This window comes from Staurois parvus, unplaced genomic scaffold (assembly GCF_062004578.1).
Source record: "Staurois parvus isolate SC_StPar_1 unplaced genomic scaffold, SC_StPar_1.0 ptg003271l, whole genome shotgun sequence".
In the NCBI taxonomy this organism is placed as follows: domain Eukaryota; kingdom Metazoa; phylum Chordata; class Amphibia; order Anura; family Ranidae; genus Staurois; species Staurois parvus.
The window spans coordinates 1-13,877 of record NW_028321067.1 but is presented as its reverse complement, the minus strand read 5'-3'; the positions used below and the strand labels follow the sequence as shown (position 1 = coordinate 13,877).

General features: G+C 50.6%; 1 protein-coding gene across 1 annotated transcript; it reads left to right on the top strand.

Annotated features, from left to right (window-relative positions):
• Positions 1 to 320: 320 nt before the first annotated feature.
• On the top strand, positions 321 to 11,938 carry LOC149428388 (uncharacterized; the record flags this gene model as incomplete). The annotated part of the gene is made up of 3 exons (XM_089667473.1): positions 321 to 549; positions 5,177 to 5,377; positions 11,187 to 11,938. Coding segments are annotated over exons 1-3 (1,182 nt in total), but the record flags the coding sequence as incomplete, so codon positions are not given.
• Positions 11,939 to 13,877: the final 1,939 nt, after the last annotated feature.

Here is a 13,877-nt window from a genome sequence, read left to right as displayed (position 1 = left end):
CCCTTACATTGGGGGTCAGTGGGAAGAATGCCCCTTACATTGGGGGTCAGTGGGAAGAATGTTCCTTACATTGGGGGTCAGTGGGAAGAATGTTCCTTACATTGGGGGTCAGTGGGAAGAACGTCCCTTACATTGGTGGTCAGTGGGAAGAATGTACCTTACATTGGGGGTCAGTGGGAAGAATGTCCCTTACATTGGGGGTCAGTGGGAAGACTGTCCCTTACATTGGGGGTCGGTGGGAAGAACGTCCCTTACATTGGGGGTCAGTGGGAATTTATCTTGTTGATGGGGGATGGTAAAATTCTGGCAGATTGAACTTGATGTTTAAGATCCATTATTCTCTCATTTCCTCTGCGTTGTCTTTGTTGCGGCGCACACGGGGCAGTCGTGTTCCGGGGGCAGGATGTGACGTCACACTCTTCGCCGGCACACAATGGTTCGTTCTGTTTCCCAACTTCATGCTGAGCCAGAACAAGAACTTGCAGTCTGCACAGCGAGGTGACCGAACTCCTATACTGCCGGCTCAGGAACGTCGGACACAGTTTAGAGGTATATATTAAAGTTACATTGTTTCATTGTTTCTTCCTCACAGATACTTTTTTCCTGTTTCTCCGGATTTATGATTGTTATGATTTCTACATTCTTTTATACCTATAATTATAACCCCCCCCCATCCATCTTAAGGCTCGATACCACGGCTACCATGTCTGGCGCTGGGTAATTCAAGCCTGTTCCCATTGGTAGGGACCGGCGTGTTGCTTTTCTTTATTGGGGGTGCGTCCGGGATGACCTGGGCTCAGAGGAAGTGGGTGGAATGAAGCTGCCCATCAGCCAGAGCACATCAGATCCTACCTGTAGGGGAGGCTGCAGATGCTGTTAAAGTGCAATTTTGTCTTTGGACCTAACAGCATCTGCAGCCTCCCCTACAGGTAGGATCTGATGTCCTCTGGCTGATGGCCAGCTTCATTCCACCCACTTCCTCTGAGCCCGGGTCATTTTGGACCCACAACCAAGCCAATGATTGGACAGTGAATTGCGAATGAGCTCATCTCTCTGTCACTCTGCTCTCTCCTCCTATCAGCAAGCTTCTTCTTAGCAGATGAACTGATAGTCTCCTTGTGCTTCTCCCATTCTGAGCCCTGCTGTACATCTGCACTGACAGAACACATTCACACAGCTTTATAAAAAAGTACATTTAATGACGTACTAAGGAACACAGAGCTGCACTCACTTCTGTCCAAGAGTTCAGCTTTAAGGGCTCGTTTACATTGTTGCGGTACATTAGTGCATGGATGTTAACATGCGTGATTCATGTCAATGGCCTGCCTAACACATGTGCGCGCAGCATTTTCCACAGTGCATGGCATCGCACATTAATGCAGCACAAGTACATTGAGGTTGATTGGGATAACATTTACAGCCAATGGCACCACATTGTACCAATCACATAAGGGGCGTGAACAGGACCTTAAAGGGCAGGTCCACTCATAGCTGATGTTCCAGATTCCAGGTTCTTGTGTCTTTAGGGAGCCCCTAGTGGCAGATCTCTGCAGTTACAGTCCTGTGTCTGTGCACCTGATGAAGTCCATGGGAGGAAGCACCCGATGAAGTCCATAGGAGGAAGCACCTGATGATGTCCATGGGAGGAAGCACCTGATGCCTGATGAAGTCCACGGGAGGAAGCTCCTGATGACGTCCCTGGGAGGAAGTACCTGATGAAGTCCATGGGAGGAAGCACCTGATGATGTCCCTGGGAGGAAGCACGTGATGAGGTGCATAGGAGGAAGAAACTGATGAAGTCCATGGGAGAACTACCTGATGAAGTCCATGGGCGGAAGCACCTGATGACGTCCCTGAGAAGCACCTGATGAAGTTCATTGGAGGAAACATCTGAAGAAGTCCATGGGAGGAAGCACCTGATGAAGTCCATGGGAGGAAGATCCCAATGAAGGGGAGGAGCTGCTACACCTGTGCAAGACTGAAGGGGAGGAGCCAGTACACCTGTGCAAGACTGAGGGGGAGGAGCCTCTACAACTGTGCACCACTGAAGGGGAGGAGCCGGTACACTTGTGCAAGCCTGAAGGGGAGGAGCCAATACACCTGTGCAAGACTAAAGGGGAGGAGCCGATACACCTGTGCAAGACTGAAGGGGAGGAGCCGATACACCTGTGCAAGACTAAAGGGGAGGAGCTGATACACCTGTGCAAGACTGAAGGGGAGGAGCAGGTACACCTGTGCAAGACTGAAGGGGAGGAGCAGGTACACCTGTGCAAGACTGAAGGGGAGGAGCCGGTACACCTGTGCAAGACTGAAGGGGAGGGGCCGGTACACCTGTGCAAGACTGAAGGGGAGGGGCCGGTACACCTGTGCAAGACTGAAGGGGAGGAGCCGGTACACCTGTGCAAGACTGAAGGGGAGGGCGGAGTTCTAGGAATAACGAGGACGCTCTCTTCCATGAATTGTGACTCCCGGGGTTCTCTTCATATCCTTCTAGTGAGATGATTGGTGAACTCTGCCGGCGGCATTTCCCGGTCACCGACCTTCCGGGTGGAATTTCCAGTCTGTGGGGCTTCCGGTTAAAGAACTAGAGAGCGATGCCATGCCCTCACGTGCCACGCCCTCACGTGCCACGCCCTCAAGTGACACATCCTCACGTGACATGCCCTCACGTGATTGGGCTGCAACTCTGAGCGACTTTTGGAAATACTCCAGAAAATGTGGAAAATAAGTCCCTGACCCTTTTCCAAAAACGCAGCGCATGGTTTGGCACGCATGTTTGCAGATGCATGGGGGCGCCGTCAACAATTACTGGCCCCGCCGCACATCCGCTGTTTCTGTGCGTTTCTGGAAAGTGCGATTTTCTGGCATCCCTGACCCGCATAGATGTGTAACCAGCTTTATTGACTCTGCCGTGCGTCCGCTAAAGGGCAGCGCGTTTCAGCGCATGATGGGAAAGTGCGATGTTTGCCTTGTGTTGCCGAGAGGTATAGATATGAACCTCACTTTACGGCTCGTTCAAACCTGTGCGTTTTTACAGCGCTGAAACGCACCTGCCCAACGTGTCAGAAGCACACAGTCCGCTTTACATTGCATACAACTGTCCGTGCGTGCGTCTGTCCGTGCGTTTCTGGGGAGTGCTCTGCGCTGCTGCTTGCTGTGTCTTCAATGCGCTTTCCTGAAAGCAACCCTTCCATTACAGGCAAAGGTAGCGCACCGAAAATGCACCAAACACGCAGCATGCGTTTTTATTAGTTCGTCCGGTTTTCCCAGGGGACTGGGGGCCAGTTCACACCACATGCAGTCCAGTGCGGTTTTTATTTTGAACCAAATCAGTTCCAGTGCGTTTCAGCTTCATGAAAAAAAGTAGAACAGGCTGCATTTTTTCCGCAATGAACTGTACGGGAAGGCAGTAAAACGCATCAAAAACGCACCGGAACGCACCATAAATGCACCGGAACGCACCATAAATGCACTGGAACGCACCATAAACGCACCGGAGTGTACCATAAACGCACTGGAACGCACTTTTATTTATTAAGTTGGCGAAAAAGAGAGAGGAAGAAAATGAACTGGAACCAGGGGCGGAGACCATTCGAGCACTCGGGTACTGCCCGAGGGCCCGGGGTCTGTAGGGGGCCCCATGATCCCCTATTGCCCAGGGGCCCCATGTGTTGTCAGTCTGCCCCTGACTGGAACACGTCAAAAACGCACCAGAACAGATAAAAAACGCACCAGAACGCATCAAAAATGCACATATAGAAACACGTCCGGAACCCATCCAGACTGCGTTTTTATGGTGTGGACCGGCCCTAAGGCTCGGCTCACACCTATGCAGTCTGCGTTTGATCTGTTTCTGCAGTGCGTTTTGTGGTGCGGTTTTTTCACTTGCATTTTTGACACGTTTTTCATGCGTTTTGCTTTTTTTATTTTTTATTTTTTTTGGCCAACTTGTGGCTGGGCAGATTAAAAATGCAAAACGCATCAAAAACGCATAAAAAATGCACTACTTGCATTCCTGCAGCATGTCCATTGAAGTCTATTGAACCGAAACGCAATGTTTTGCGTTTAAAAAAAGTCTCCGCCCCTTTCCAAAAATCGCACCAAAACGCAGAGATGTGACCGAGTCTCATAGGAAATCATGTTAAGTCCCCGGTCACCCCGGGTGCGACCTGGCATGCGGTTTGCCATGTCATGCGACTTGCAAACCGCATGCCGAGCGCCCCCTGTTGTCCGCAATTACAGCGGTCATATCGGCGCGATTCTGACTTGGTTGGAACCGCACCGATTTCTAGTGAATGCGTTGCTTTTCGTGCGTTTTGCGTAGACGTTTGTGTCAGATGTGTTGCAAATCGCACCTCAAATTGTCGCATCACTGTAGTGTATTGGACTGTAGTGTGTTCCTGCAAAACGCACAGCAACCTAGCCTGAGCCCGGGTTCACACTAATGCAGCGCGGAACATCCAGGGGCGGACTGCCCGAGGGCCCGGGGTCAGTAGGGGGCCCCTTGAGATGCCCCTGCCCCTTTTTTCATAAGCTTTTTTGAGTTTGGACAAGGACACAGGGGCCCCATGATCCCCTATTGCCCGGGGGCCAGATGAGTTGTCAGTCCACCCCTGGGCACATCGTATGCGACGTCTGTGCAGGACATACGTTTTGTTCGGCTCAAATCGCATCCCATCCGCACCAAGAACAATGCAGGACCCTTTTGTTTCCCCCCATCTGATACGCATCCCATGGGTGTGTGAATTCTGGTAATCGCACTGCGTTTTGCGATCTGTTTCGAGGGGGAGGGGTCGTTAATCTAACATTGACCCCCGTAGCAGATCGCCTGGACGTTGTGCGATTGTAATGCAGGATTTGCTGCGTTTCCCGCACCGCATTAGTGCGAACCGAGGCCGAAGGAGGAAAACGCATACAAAACACAGATAAAGCGAAAAGCGCGCTCTGCATGGCGTTGATTATAACTGAACGCGTCAAAAGTGCGATAAAAATGTGTTTTCCAAGAAGACGCATATGGTGGGTGCGGGCCTCTTGGGCTTGTTTCCTGCGCTCAGCCCGCAGTTGCTCGTGCACAGTGACATGCATTTGCATTGTTTGTTTGTTGCATTTGCGGTGTAATAATATACATTGGGGGGGTTTTATGCATTTACATGGATTCTGGTTCATTTCTCTGCAGAAACATGCGGCGGGCTCTCATTTTGTTTAAAAACGCATGTGAAGGCGCCGCACTGGTGTCAGCTCGGCTCGTTCTTCTTGCGCATGCGTTCAGCCGCATCCGGTGGAAATGAGCCCGGCAGCCTTTTGAGGCTCAGACTGCGTCAGCTGCGAATGGCGACACGACACAAGGCAGCGAACAGACAAAGCCGGGAGGTGAGAGGTTAAATGTAGCAGCCGCAGTGCATGCTGGGAGCGGAGGGTTGTCAGGCTCTGGGTAATGTAGTCGTGCAGACAGGAAATGTCTCCTCTCACTCTGCTCCCCTCTGATGGCTGATCCAACATTCCGCTCTCTCTTCGTCCGTCTGGCCACCTAACATCTCCCCGGATCCCCTGGAGGGGCCGAGCTTCCAGGTAAGACCCCCCCGAGACCGTCCATCCTGCCAGGTTGTCACCGAGTATCCATTCCTGCGCCCCCCCCCCAGAGGTGTGTTCCTGGACCCCAGTCCTTGTGTCCAATCCTAGCAACCGATACATCGGTGACCCCGGCGGAGCCCCCAGAGGTGTGTTCCTGGACCCCAGTCCTTGTGTCCAATCCTAGCAACCGATACATCGGCGACCCCGGCGGAGCCCCCAGAGGTGTGTTCCTGGACCCCAGTCCTTGTGTCCAATCCTAGCAACCGATACATCGGCGACCCCCCCCAGCCGCTCCGACTACAAACACTTCCTCCGGATTTTGGTTTTATATTCATTTTGTTTTAAGTTTGAACAGATACTTTGTATCAAAACCGGAGATAAAAAGGGAACCCAGAGACCCCCAAACATCCCCCGCTACAAATCGCCACCTCGGGGAGTCGCTTTTGTGGTCTAAACTTTTGTGGTTGAAGATTTTTGTAGAAGAAGAGCGCGGCGGCGGCGGCGGCTTCCATGGCGGCTGCTAAACCACGGCAGGAAATTGTCATTTTATAATAAAAAGGTGAAATTGGTGACGTAGAACTCTGAGGCGGTTGTGCGTCCCGGAATCCGCGCTTCGCGTCGGCAGATCTGCATTCGGATGACGGTTTTCGGGCTTCAGAACTTTCCTTTTCGTACGATTGTGTTTTATTGTGTTGGGGGTTTTTTTTTGGGGGGGGTTGTCCTTTATTGGGTTTTTTTTGTGTTTATTGTGTTGTGCTTTTATTTGTTGTAGTTTTTGTGTTTTTGCTTTTTGTGGGTTTTTTTGTGGTTTTTGCAGTTTGTTTTTTTTTTTGTTTTTTTAAATTCATATTTTTTGTGTTGTGTTTTTGTTTTTTGTAGTTTTTGTTTTTATATATTTTTTTTTTTTGCTTTTAATGCTACCAAAACCAAGGGTCCCCAGTGTGCAGGAAGAAACCCCTGATTTTCCCTTTTTTTTTATTTTTTTCCTGTGGTTTTTTTCTTTCTTTCTTTTTTTTGGAGGGGTGGTTTTGTCCTTTTTGGGTTTTATCGTGTTGTGTTTTTTTTATTTTTTTGTGGGTTTTTTTGGGGTGGGGTTTGTGGTTTTTTTTGTGGTTTTTGCGGTTTGTGTGTTTTTGTTTTTATTTTTTTGCTTTTAATGCTGCCTTAACTAACAACATACCAAGGGTCCCCTGTGTGCAGAGAGAAACCCCCGATTTTTTTTTCCCTTTTTTTTTACATTTGTCACCAGCTGTGCAATTCCATTTCTGCTTTTGTTTTTTTTTTCAGTTTTTTTTAGATTATAGATTAAACCCTTCGTGTACAGAGCCGTTTTTTGTCATTTTTCACGCACACGTGTTACTTGCCAAAAAGTTGCTTAGAACCCTCCCTCCCCCATCTCCCCCCCCCCCTCCCCATCTCCCATAAATGATATGTTTTCTGGGCGCTGGAGAATAAAATGGTGCCAATTTATTTTTTTTTAAACTTGCATCGTATTTGCACAACTGTTTTATCAAACACAAATTTTAACGCACACAAAACAATCCCCAAGTTTTTGTTACAATATAAAAGATGACGCGGCGAGTAAATAGACACCAAACATGTCGAGGTTTTTAACAGCGTAGGGACAAGGTTGTCTAGAGCCCGGGGTGAATATACAAAATGTGCCCCCCCCACAAGATGTATGAGCATTATGTGTCAACAACCCCCCCCCCCACCAAAACAAAAAATTGAGAAAGCAAACATGCTTACCCCCCAAACAAAAATCCCCCCCTCCCAGCACAAATCTTTGCCCCCCCATCCCCCCCAGCAAAAATCCTCTTTATTCTCATATACCCCCCAGCACAAATCACCCCCCCCCAAAAAAAAATATTTCCCTTCCTAGCTCAAATCCCCTACCCCACAAATACAACCTCCAAGCACAAATCACCCCCCCCACCACCACCACTCCAAATTACCCCCTCCCAGCACACATTCCCCTCCTTAATCCTCCATCCCAGCATATATTCCCCCACCAATAAAAAAAAATAAAGTCCCCTTCCTAGCTCAAATTCTCTCCTCATATACCCCCAGCACAAATCACACCCCCCCCACTCCAAATTACCTACTTCAGGCACAGATTCCCCTCCTCAATCCCCCAACCTAACACGTATCCCCCCCACAAATATCCCTGTGTTCTTGCACAAATACCCCAATCATCTCTACTAGCACAAGTCCCCCCCCCACAATATTACTTTTACAGCACAAACAACCCCCCCCCCATCCTCCTTGTAGCACAAATTCTCTTCTCCTAGTGCACCTCCCCGAATTTCCCCTCCTAGATCAATTCTTACCCGCTGATGTCATCAAATTCCCCTTCTCAACACAATTCCCCTCCTCCAATTTCCTTGCGGTGCCCCCTCCCCCACCTCACACGATACGTGCCCAGGGCAGCCGCCCCTCCTGCCCACCCCTAGTCTGAACCCTGGATTTTAAAATTTTGAGCTCCCCCAAATAAATCCATCAAATCTGACCGCACCCTTGGCCTCTTACTGGGAGGGTTTCCACGGGGTGGGGGTTCCCCTCTTGCTCACATTTTGGGGGGGGAGCCCATGTTCTCTTGTTCCTTGTGATTGTCAGTCTTGGTCATGTTCCCCCAATTCTTGCTCTCAGGAGCTCCCCTCCACTTCTGATCCTCGGTTCTGCGATAATAAACGCCTCTGACAAAGTTATAAAATATCGCACGCCTGTGAAATGGCGACAAACTACCCGATATCGGTCAAAGGAGATCAGTCTAGTGTTAATGGTGAACTATGGCGCTCAAACTATCGCTCTCACCCTGACGTTCGCGGGGATACCGTACCTGTGTGATCAGTTTGTGTATGCGGGGGAGGGGAGGGTGCTGGTTCGGTTTTGTTTTTTTTTTTTTTGTTTTTATTTATAAATCCTGTTCCCGGTCATACCGGTGCGATTTGTGCATTGAAATCTCATCTCATGAATGTGAATGTCCGTGTCCTAACACATGCGATCTGCTGCAGCGCCATTTCCAAGTCGCCGGACACACCGCCGTGATTTCCAATCCAGCGATTTGTGTGCAATTTCAGGTGAGATTTCTGAAGACTTTATTGCTACTTGTGAATCACCAGAACGACTTCCATGATGTTCTGTGTCTGTGAAATCGCAACAAAACTGCGGAAAACGTCACACAAGAATTACTTTAGATATCGCTCCGCAGCAAATCGTACGTGTTATTGTACTGACATTCACATTCATTAGATAGTGCGGGGTCCGGCGAGAGCGGATATAGTGAATGCGGGGTCCGGGGAGAGCGGATACAGTGAATGCGGGGTCCGGGGAGAGCGGATATAGTGAATGCGGGGTCCGGGGAGAGCGGATATAGTGAATGCGGGGTCCGGGGAGAGCGGATACAGTGAATGCGGGGTCCGGGGAGAGCGGATATAGTGAATGCGGGGTCCGGGGAGAGCGGATATAGTGAATGCGGGGTCCGGGGAGACCGGATATAGTGAATGCGGGGTCCGGGGAGAGCGGATATAGTGAATGCGGGGTCCGGGGAGAGCGGATATAGTGAATGCGGGGTCCGGGGAGAGCGGATATAGTGAATGCGGGGTCCGGGGAGAGCGGATATAGTGAATGCGGGGTCCGGGGAGAGCGGATATAGTGAATGCGGGGTCCGGGGAGAGCGGATACAGTGAATGCGGGGTCCGGGGAGAGCGGATATAGTGAATGCGGGGTCCGGGGAGAGCGGATATAGTGAATGCGGGGTCCATGGAGAGCGGAAATAGTGAATGCGGGGTCCGGGGAGAGCGGATATAGTGAATGCGGGGTCCGGGGAGAGCGGATATAGTGAATGCGGGGTCCGGGGAGACCGGATATAGTGAATGCGGGGTCCGGGGAGACCGGATATAGTGAATGCGGGGTCCGGGGAGAGCGGATATAGTGAATGCGGGGTCCGGGGAGACCGGATATAGTGAATGCGGGGTCCGGGCAGAGCGGATATAGTGAATGCGGGGTCCGGGGAGAGCGGATATAGTGAATGCGGGGTCCGGGGAGAGCGGATATAGTGAATGCGGGGTCCGGGGAGAGCGGATATAGTGAATGCGGGGTCCGGGGAGAGCGGATATAGTGAATGCGGGGTCCGGGGAGAGCGGATATAGTGAATGCGGGGTCCGGGGAGAGCGGATATAGTGAACGCGGGGTCCGGGGAGACCGGATATAGTGAATGCGGGGTCCGGGGAGACCGGATATAGTGAATGCGGGGTCCGGGGAGAGCGGATACAGTGAACGCGGGGTCCGGGGAGAACGGATACAGTGAACGCGGGGTCCGGGGACAGCGGATACAGTGAATGCGGGGTCCGGGGAGAACGGATACAGTGAACGCGGGGTCCGGGGAGAACGGATACAGTGAACGCGGGGTCCGGGGACAGCGGATACAGTGAGTGCGGGGTCCGGGCAGAGCGGATATAGTGAATGCGGGGTCCGGGGTTTAGTGACACTTTAATGGTCACTGGGACCACCAGGACTGAACACCTCCCCTGTAAGCCTGGGGCCTACTAGGAGGCAATGAACATGCCCTGCCCCCCTATTAGAAGCCATAGTCATTGAGGGATGCGCGGTTGGTTAGGTTGGGTTCCTGAGTACCACTCCAGATTTGTATTCTTAGCGTCCTCCAGGGGCCCCTAGGACACACAAGGGGGACAGTTCTGGACATTTTGGTCCCTCTTATTGGACACTAATACTATACTCCTCAAGTGAGATAAGGAACCCACAGGACCACCATTGGGGTGAACAGGTCTGGGACATTCCCCAGCTTGGCTCCCCTCTGGCATGTAGGGGGGTCCTGTCCTTCCATGACAGGTCCCGGTTCTCAGGACTACCAGGTTTGCTCCCCCCTTAATGCAGGAAGATCTCTGCTGCTGCACAACCTCCACATCGTCCATTTTCTGCCTCCTCATGAGTCGTCTGGCTGTTGATTCACAAAGTTCTGCATTTTCCGGTTCCTTGCAGATTCCGGTCAATAACAGTATTGATCTGTTCCTGCAATTCTCATGGAATATCCGGGGACTCTGCTGTATCTGCACAGCATCTGTGACGAGGTCAAGGAGGGGGGGGGGGGGTGCAGAGGGGAGGACTGGAGCGGAGGAGGGGTAGGGATGTTGTCTGTGGCAACCAATAGGTTGTTGGGATTGGTTGCCGTAAAAAAAAGTCTTTTGTTTTTGTAACCGAATTGTTACAAATGATGTCGGAGTGCAGACCATCCAATGGACGTGTCCTAACAATGAGGCTTTCCAGTCATCCCGTCTCTGTATTTCTATCACCCTTCTGACTTGTTTCAGACTTGACTTTTTATCGATCCAAAAGAAAAAAAGAATCGCCCCAAACGGCGCCAAAAACATTGTGATTATTTCTTGAGCCATGCAATGCAAGCTGCCAGGGGATGACTGAGCCGGCCTACATGACCCAAGATTTGGTTGTACCTCACTGATTATTGCCGGGAGGGTGGCGGTGTTCGTTTTAGGCACAAAGGGATGCCCTACCCAGAGGCCTCTCTCCTACTGACTCCTCCCTGTACTTCTGACCCTTAACCCCAACACTGGCCTTCACCCTAACCCTTCCTGTAGCCCCAACACTGACCTTCACCCTAACACTCCCTGTAACCCCAACACTGACCTTCAGCCTAGCCCTCCCTGTAACCCCAACACTGACCTTCAACCTAACCCTTCCTGTAACCCCAACACTGACCTTCACCCTAACCCTCCCTGTAACCCCAACACTGACCTTCACCCTAACCCTCCCTGTAACCCCAACACTGACCTTCAACCTAACCCTTCCTGTAACCCCAACACTGACCTTCACCCTAACCCTTCCTGTAACCCCAACACTGACCTTCACCCTAACCCTCCCTGTAACCCCAACACTGACCTTCACCCTAACCCTCCCTGTAACCCCAACACTGACCTTCACCCTAACACTCCCTGTAACCCCAACACTGACCTTCATCCTAACCCTCCCTGTAACCCCAACACTGACCTTCATCCTAACCCTCCCTGTAACCCCAACACTGACCTTCACCCTAACCCTTCCTGTAACCCCAACACTGACCTTCAACCTAACCCTTCCTGTAACCCCAACACTGACCTTCAGCCTAGCCCTCCCTGTAACCCCAACACTGACCTTCAACCTAACCCTTCCTGTAACCCCAACACTGACCTTCACCCTAACCCTCCCTGTAACCCCAACACTGACCTTCACCCTAAGCCTCCCTGTAACCCCAACACTGACCTTCACCCTAAGCCTTCCTGTAACCCCAACACTGACCTTCACCCTAAGCCTTCCTGTAACCCCAACACTGACCTTCACCCTAAGCCTCCCTGTAACCCCAACATTGACCTTCACCTTAATCCTCCCCTTAACCCCAATACTGACCTTCAACCTAACCCTTCCTGTTACCCCAATACTGACCTTCACCCTAACCCTTCTTGGATCCCCAACACTGATCTTAACCCTAACCCTCCCTGTAACCCCAACACTGACTTTCACCTTAATCCTCCCCATAATTCCAACACTGACCTCACCCTAACCTCCCCGTAACCCCGAAACTGATCTTCAGCCTATCATTCCCTGTACCCCCAACACTGACCTTACCCTCCCTCTAATCTAAATCCTAACACTCCCTCTAGCCCCATTGCTAACCCTCTTTTTAACCTCACCCTAATCCTCCCTTTAACCCTTCATGTAGCCCAACCCTGACCTTCACACTAAGCGTTCCCATAGCCCTCACCCTATCCCTCTTTGTAACCCTAACCTTGGAGTCCAATGTAAACTTGCTGACCTCCTCACCTCTCCTCCATTGAGACCCCCTGAGCCAAAGGGTGACCATTGAGGATCCCAGCACTGGAGTCCAGCTTGGAAACCTACGACTCCACCGAACTGAAAAATCGGTATTGACTGAATGAACCCCTAAAAAGTTTTCTCCTTTTTTTAATTTTTGTACATGATGGAGATGTCTGTCACTGTAGAAAAATCATCTCCCACATGAACCTTCCATCCTGGAAAGAACAAAGTCGGGTCGGTATCCTCCGGTTCTGCGGCAGAGTCGGGGCCAAGTTCAGAGTTAACCGGGTCAGCAGAACTAGTTTATTCCACACAACCTGCAGGAAGACGAAATGATTACCAACCAAACGTGTTCTGGACCTGCAGCCTCATATGGGTTTGCCAACAGAAGAAACGGAAATGATTAAAGAGAACCTGTACAATGAGCAATACCGGGGACAGCAATACCGGGGACAGCAATACCGGGGACAGCAATACCGGGGACAGCAATACCGGGGACACCATTACTAACCTCACACACACTGAAATGTTGGTATTTGTTGGATTAACCCTTTAAAAAGTTGTTCATGTTCTTCTCCAACTTTCTTTGCTTAGAGCGGCTCTCCGATGAGCATTTTTCATTTAAACTGATCTCATAACAAAACCGAGTGTAGTTTTGGGGAGAAAAATTTCCAATAGGCAAAAAACACTGTTTGTGAACCATTTACAGCTGAAGTTTAGGTTCAGCAATATTTATATAATTACATTCCAACTTAGAGCAACATAAGCAGGGTTTATTTTTTCCAGTGAGATCATGGTGGTACGCATTACGGCACCTCTGGCAAGTAACATACACTATATTGCCAAAAGTATTGTCCCCGCCCTCCAAATCATGTGATTCAGGTTTTCCAATCCCCTCCAATCATGTGATTCAGGTTTTCCAATCCCCTCCAATCATGTGATTCAGGTGTTCCAATCCCCTCCAAATCATGTGATTCAGGTGTTCCAATCCCCTCCCCATCATGTGATTCAGGTGTTCCAATCCCCTCCCCATCATGTGATTCAGGTGTTCCAATCCCCTCCCCATCATGTGATTCAGGTGTTCCAATCCCCTCCCCATCATGTGATTCAGGTGTTCCAATCCCCTCCCCATCATGTGATTCAGGTGTTCCAATCCCCTCCATATCATGTGATTCAGGTGTTCCAATCCCCTCCATATCATGTGATTCAGGTGTTCCAATCCCCTCCATGGACACAGGTGTATACAATCAAGCCCCTAGGCATGCAGACGGCTTCTACAAACATTGGTGAAAGAATGGGTCGCTCTCAGGAGCTCAGTGACTCCAAGCGTGGTCCCGTGATAGGTGGCCACCTGGGCAATAAGTCCATCCGTGACATTTCCTGGCTACTAAATATTCCACGCTCAACTGTTAGTGGGATTATAACAAAGTGGAAGCCACTGGGAACAACAGCCACTCAGCCACCAAGTGGTAGGCCAC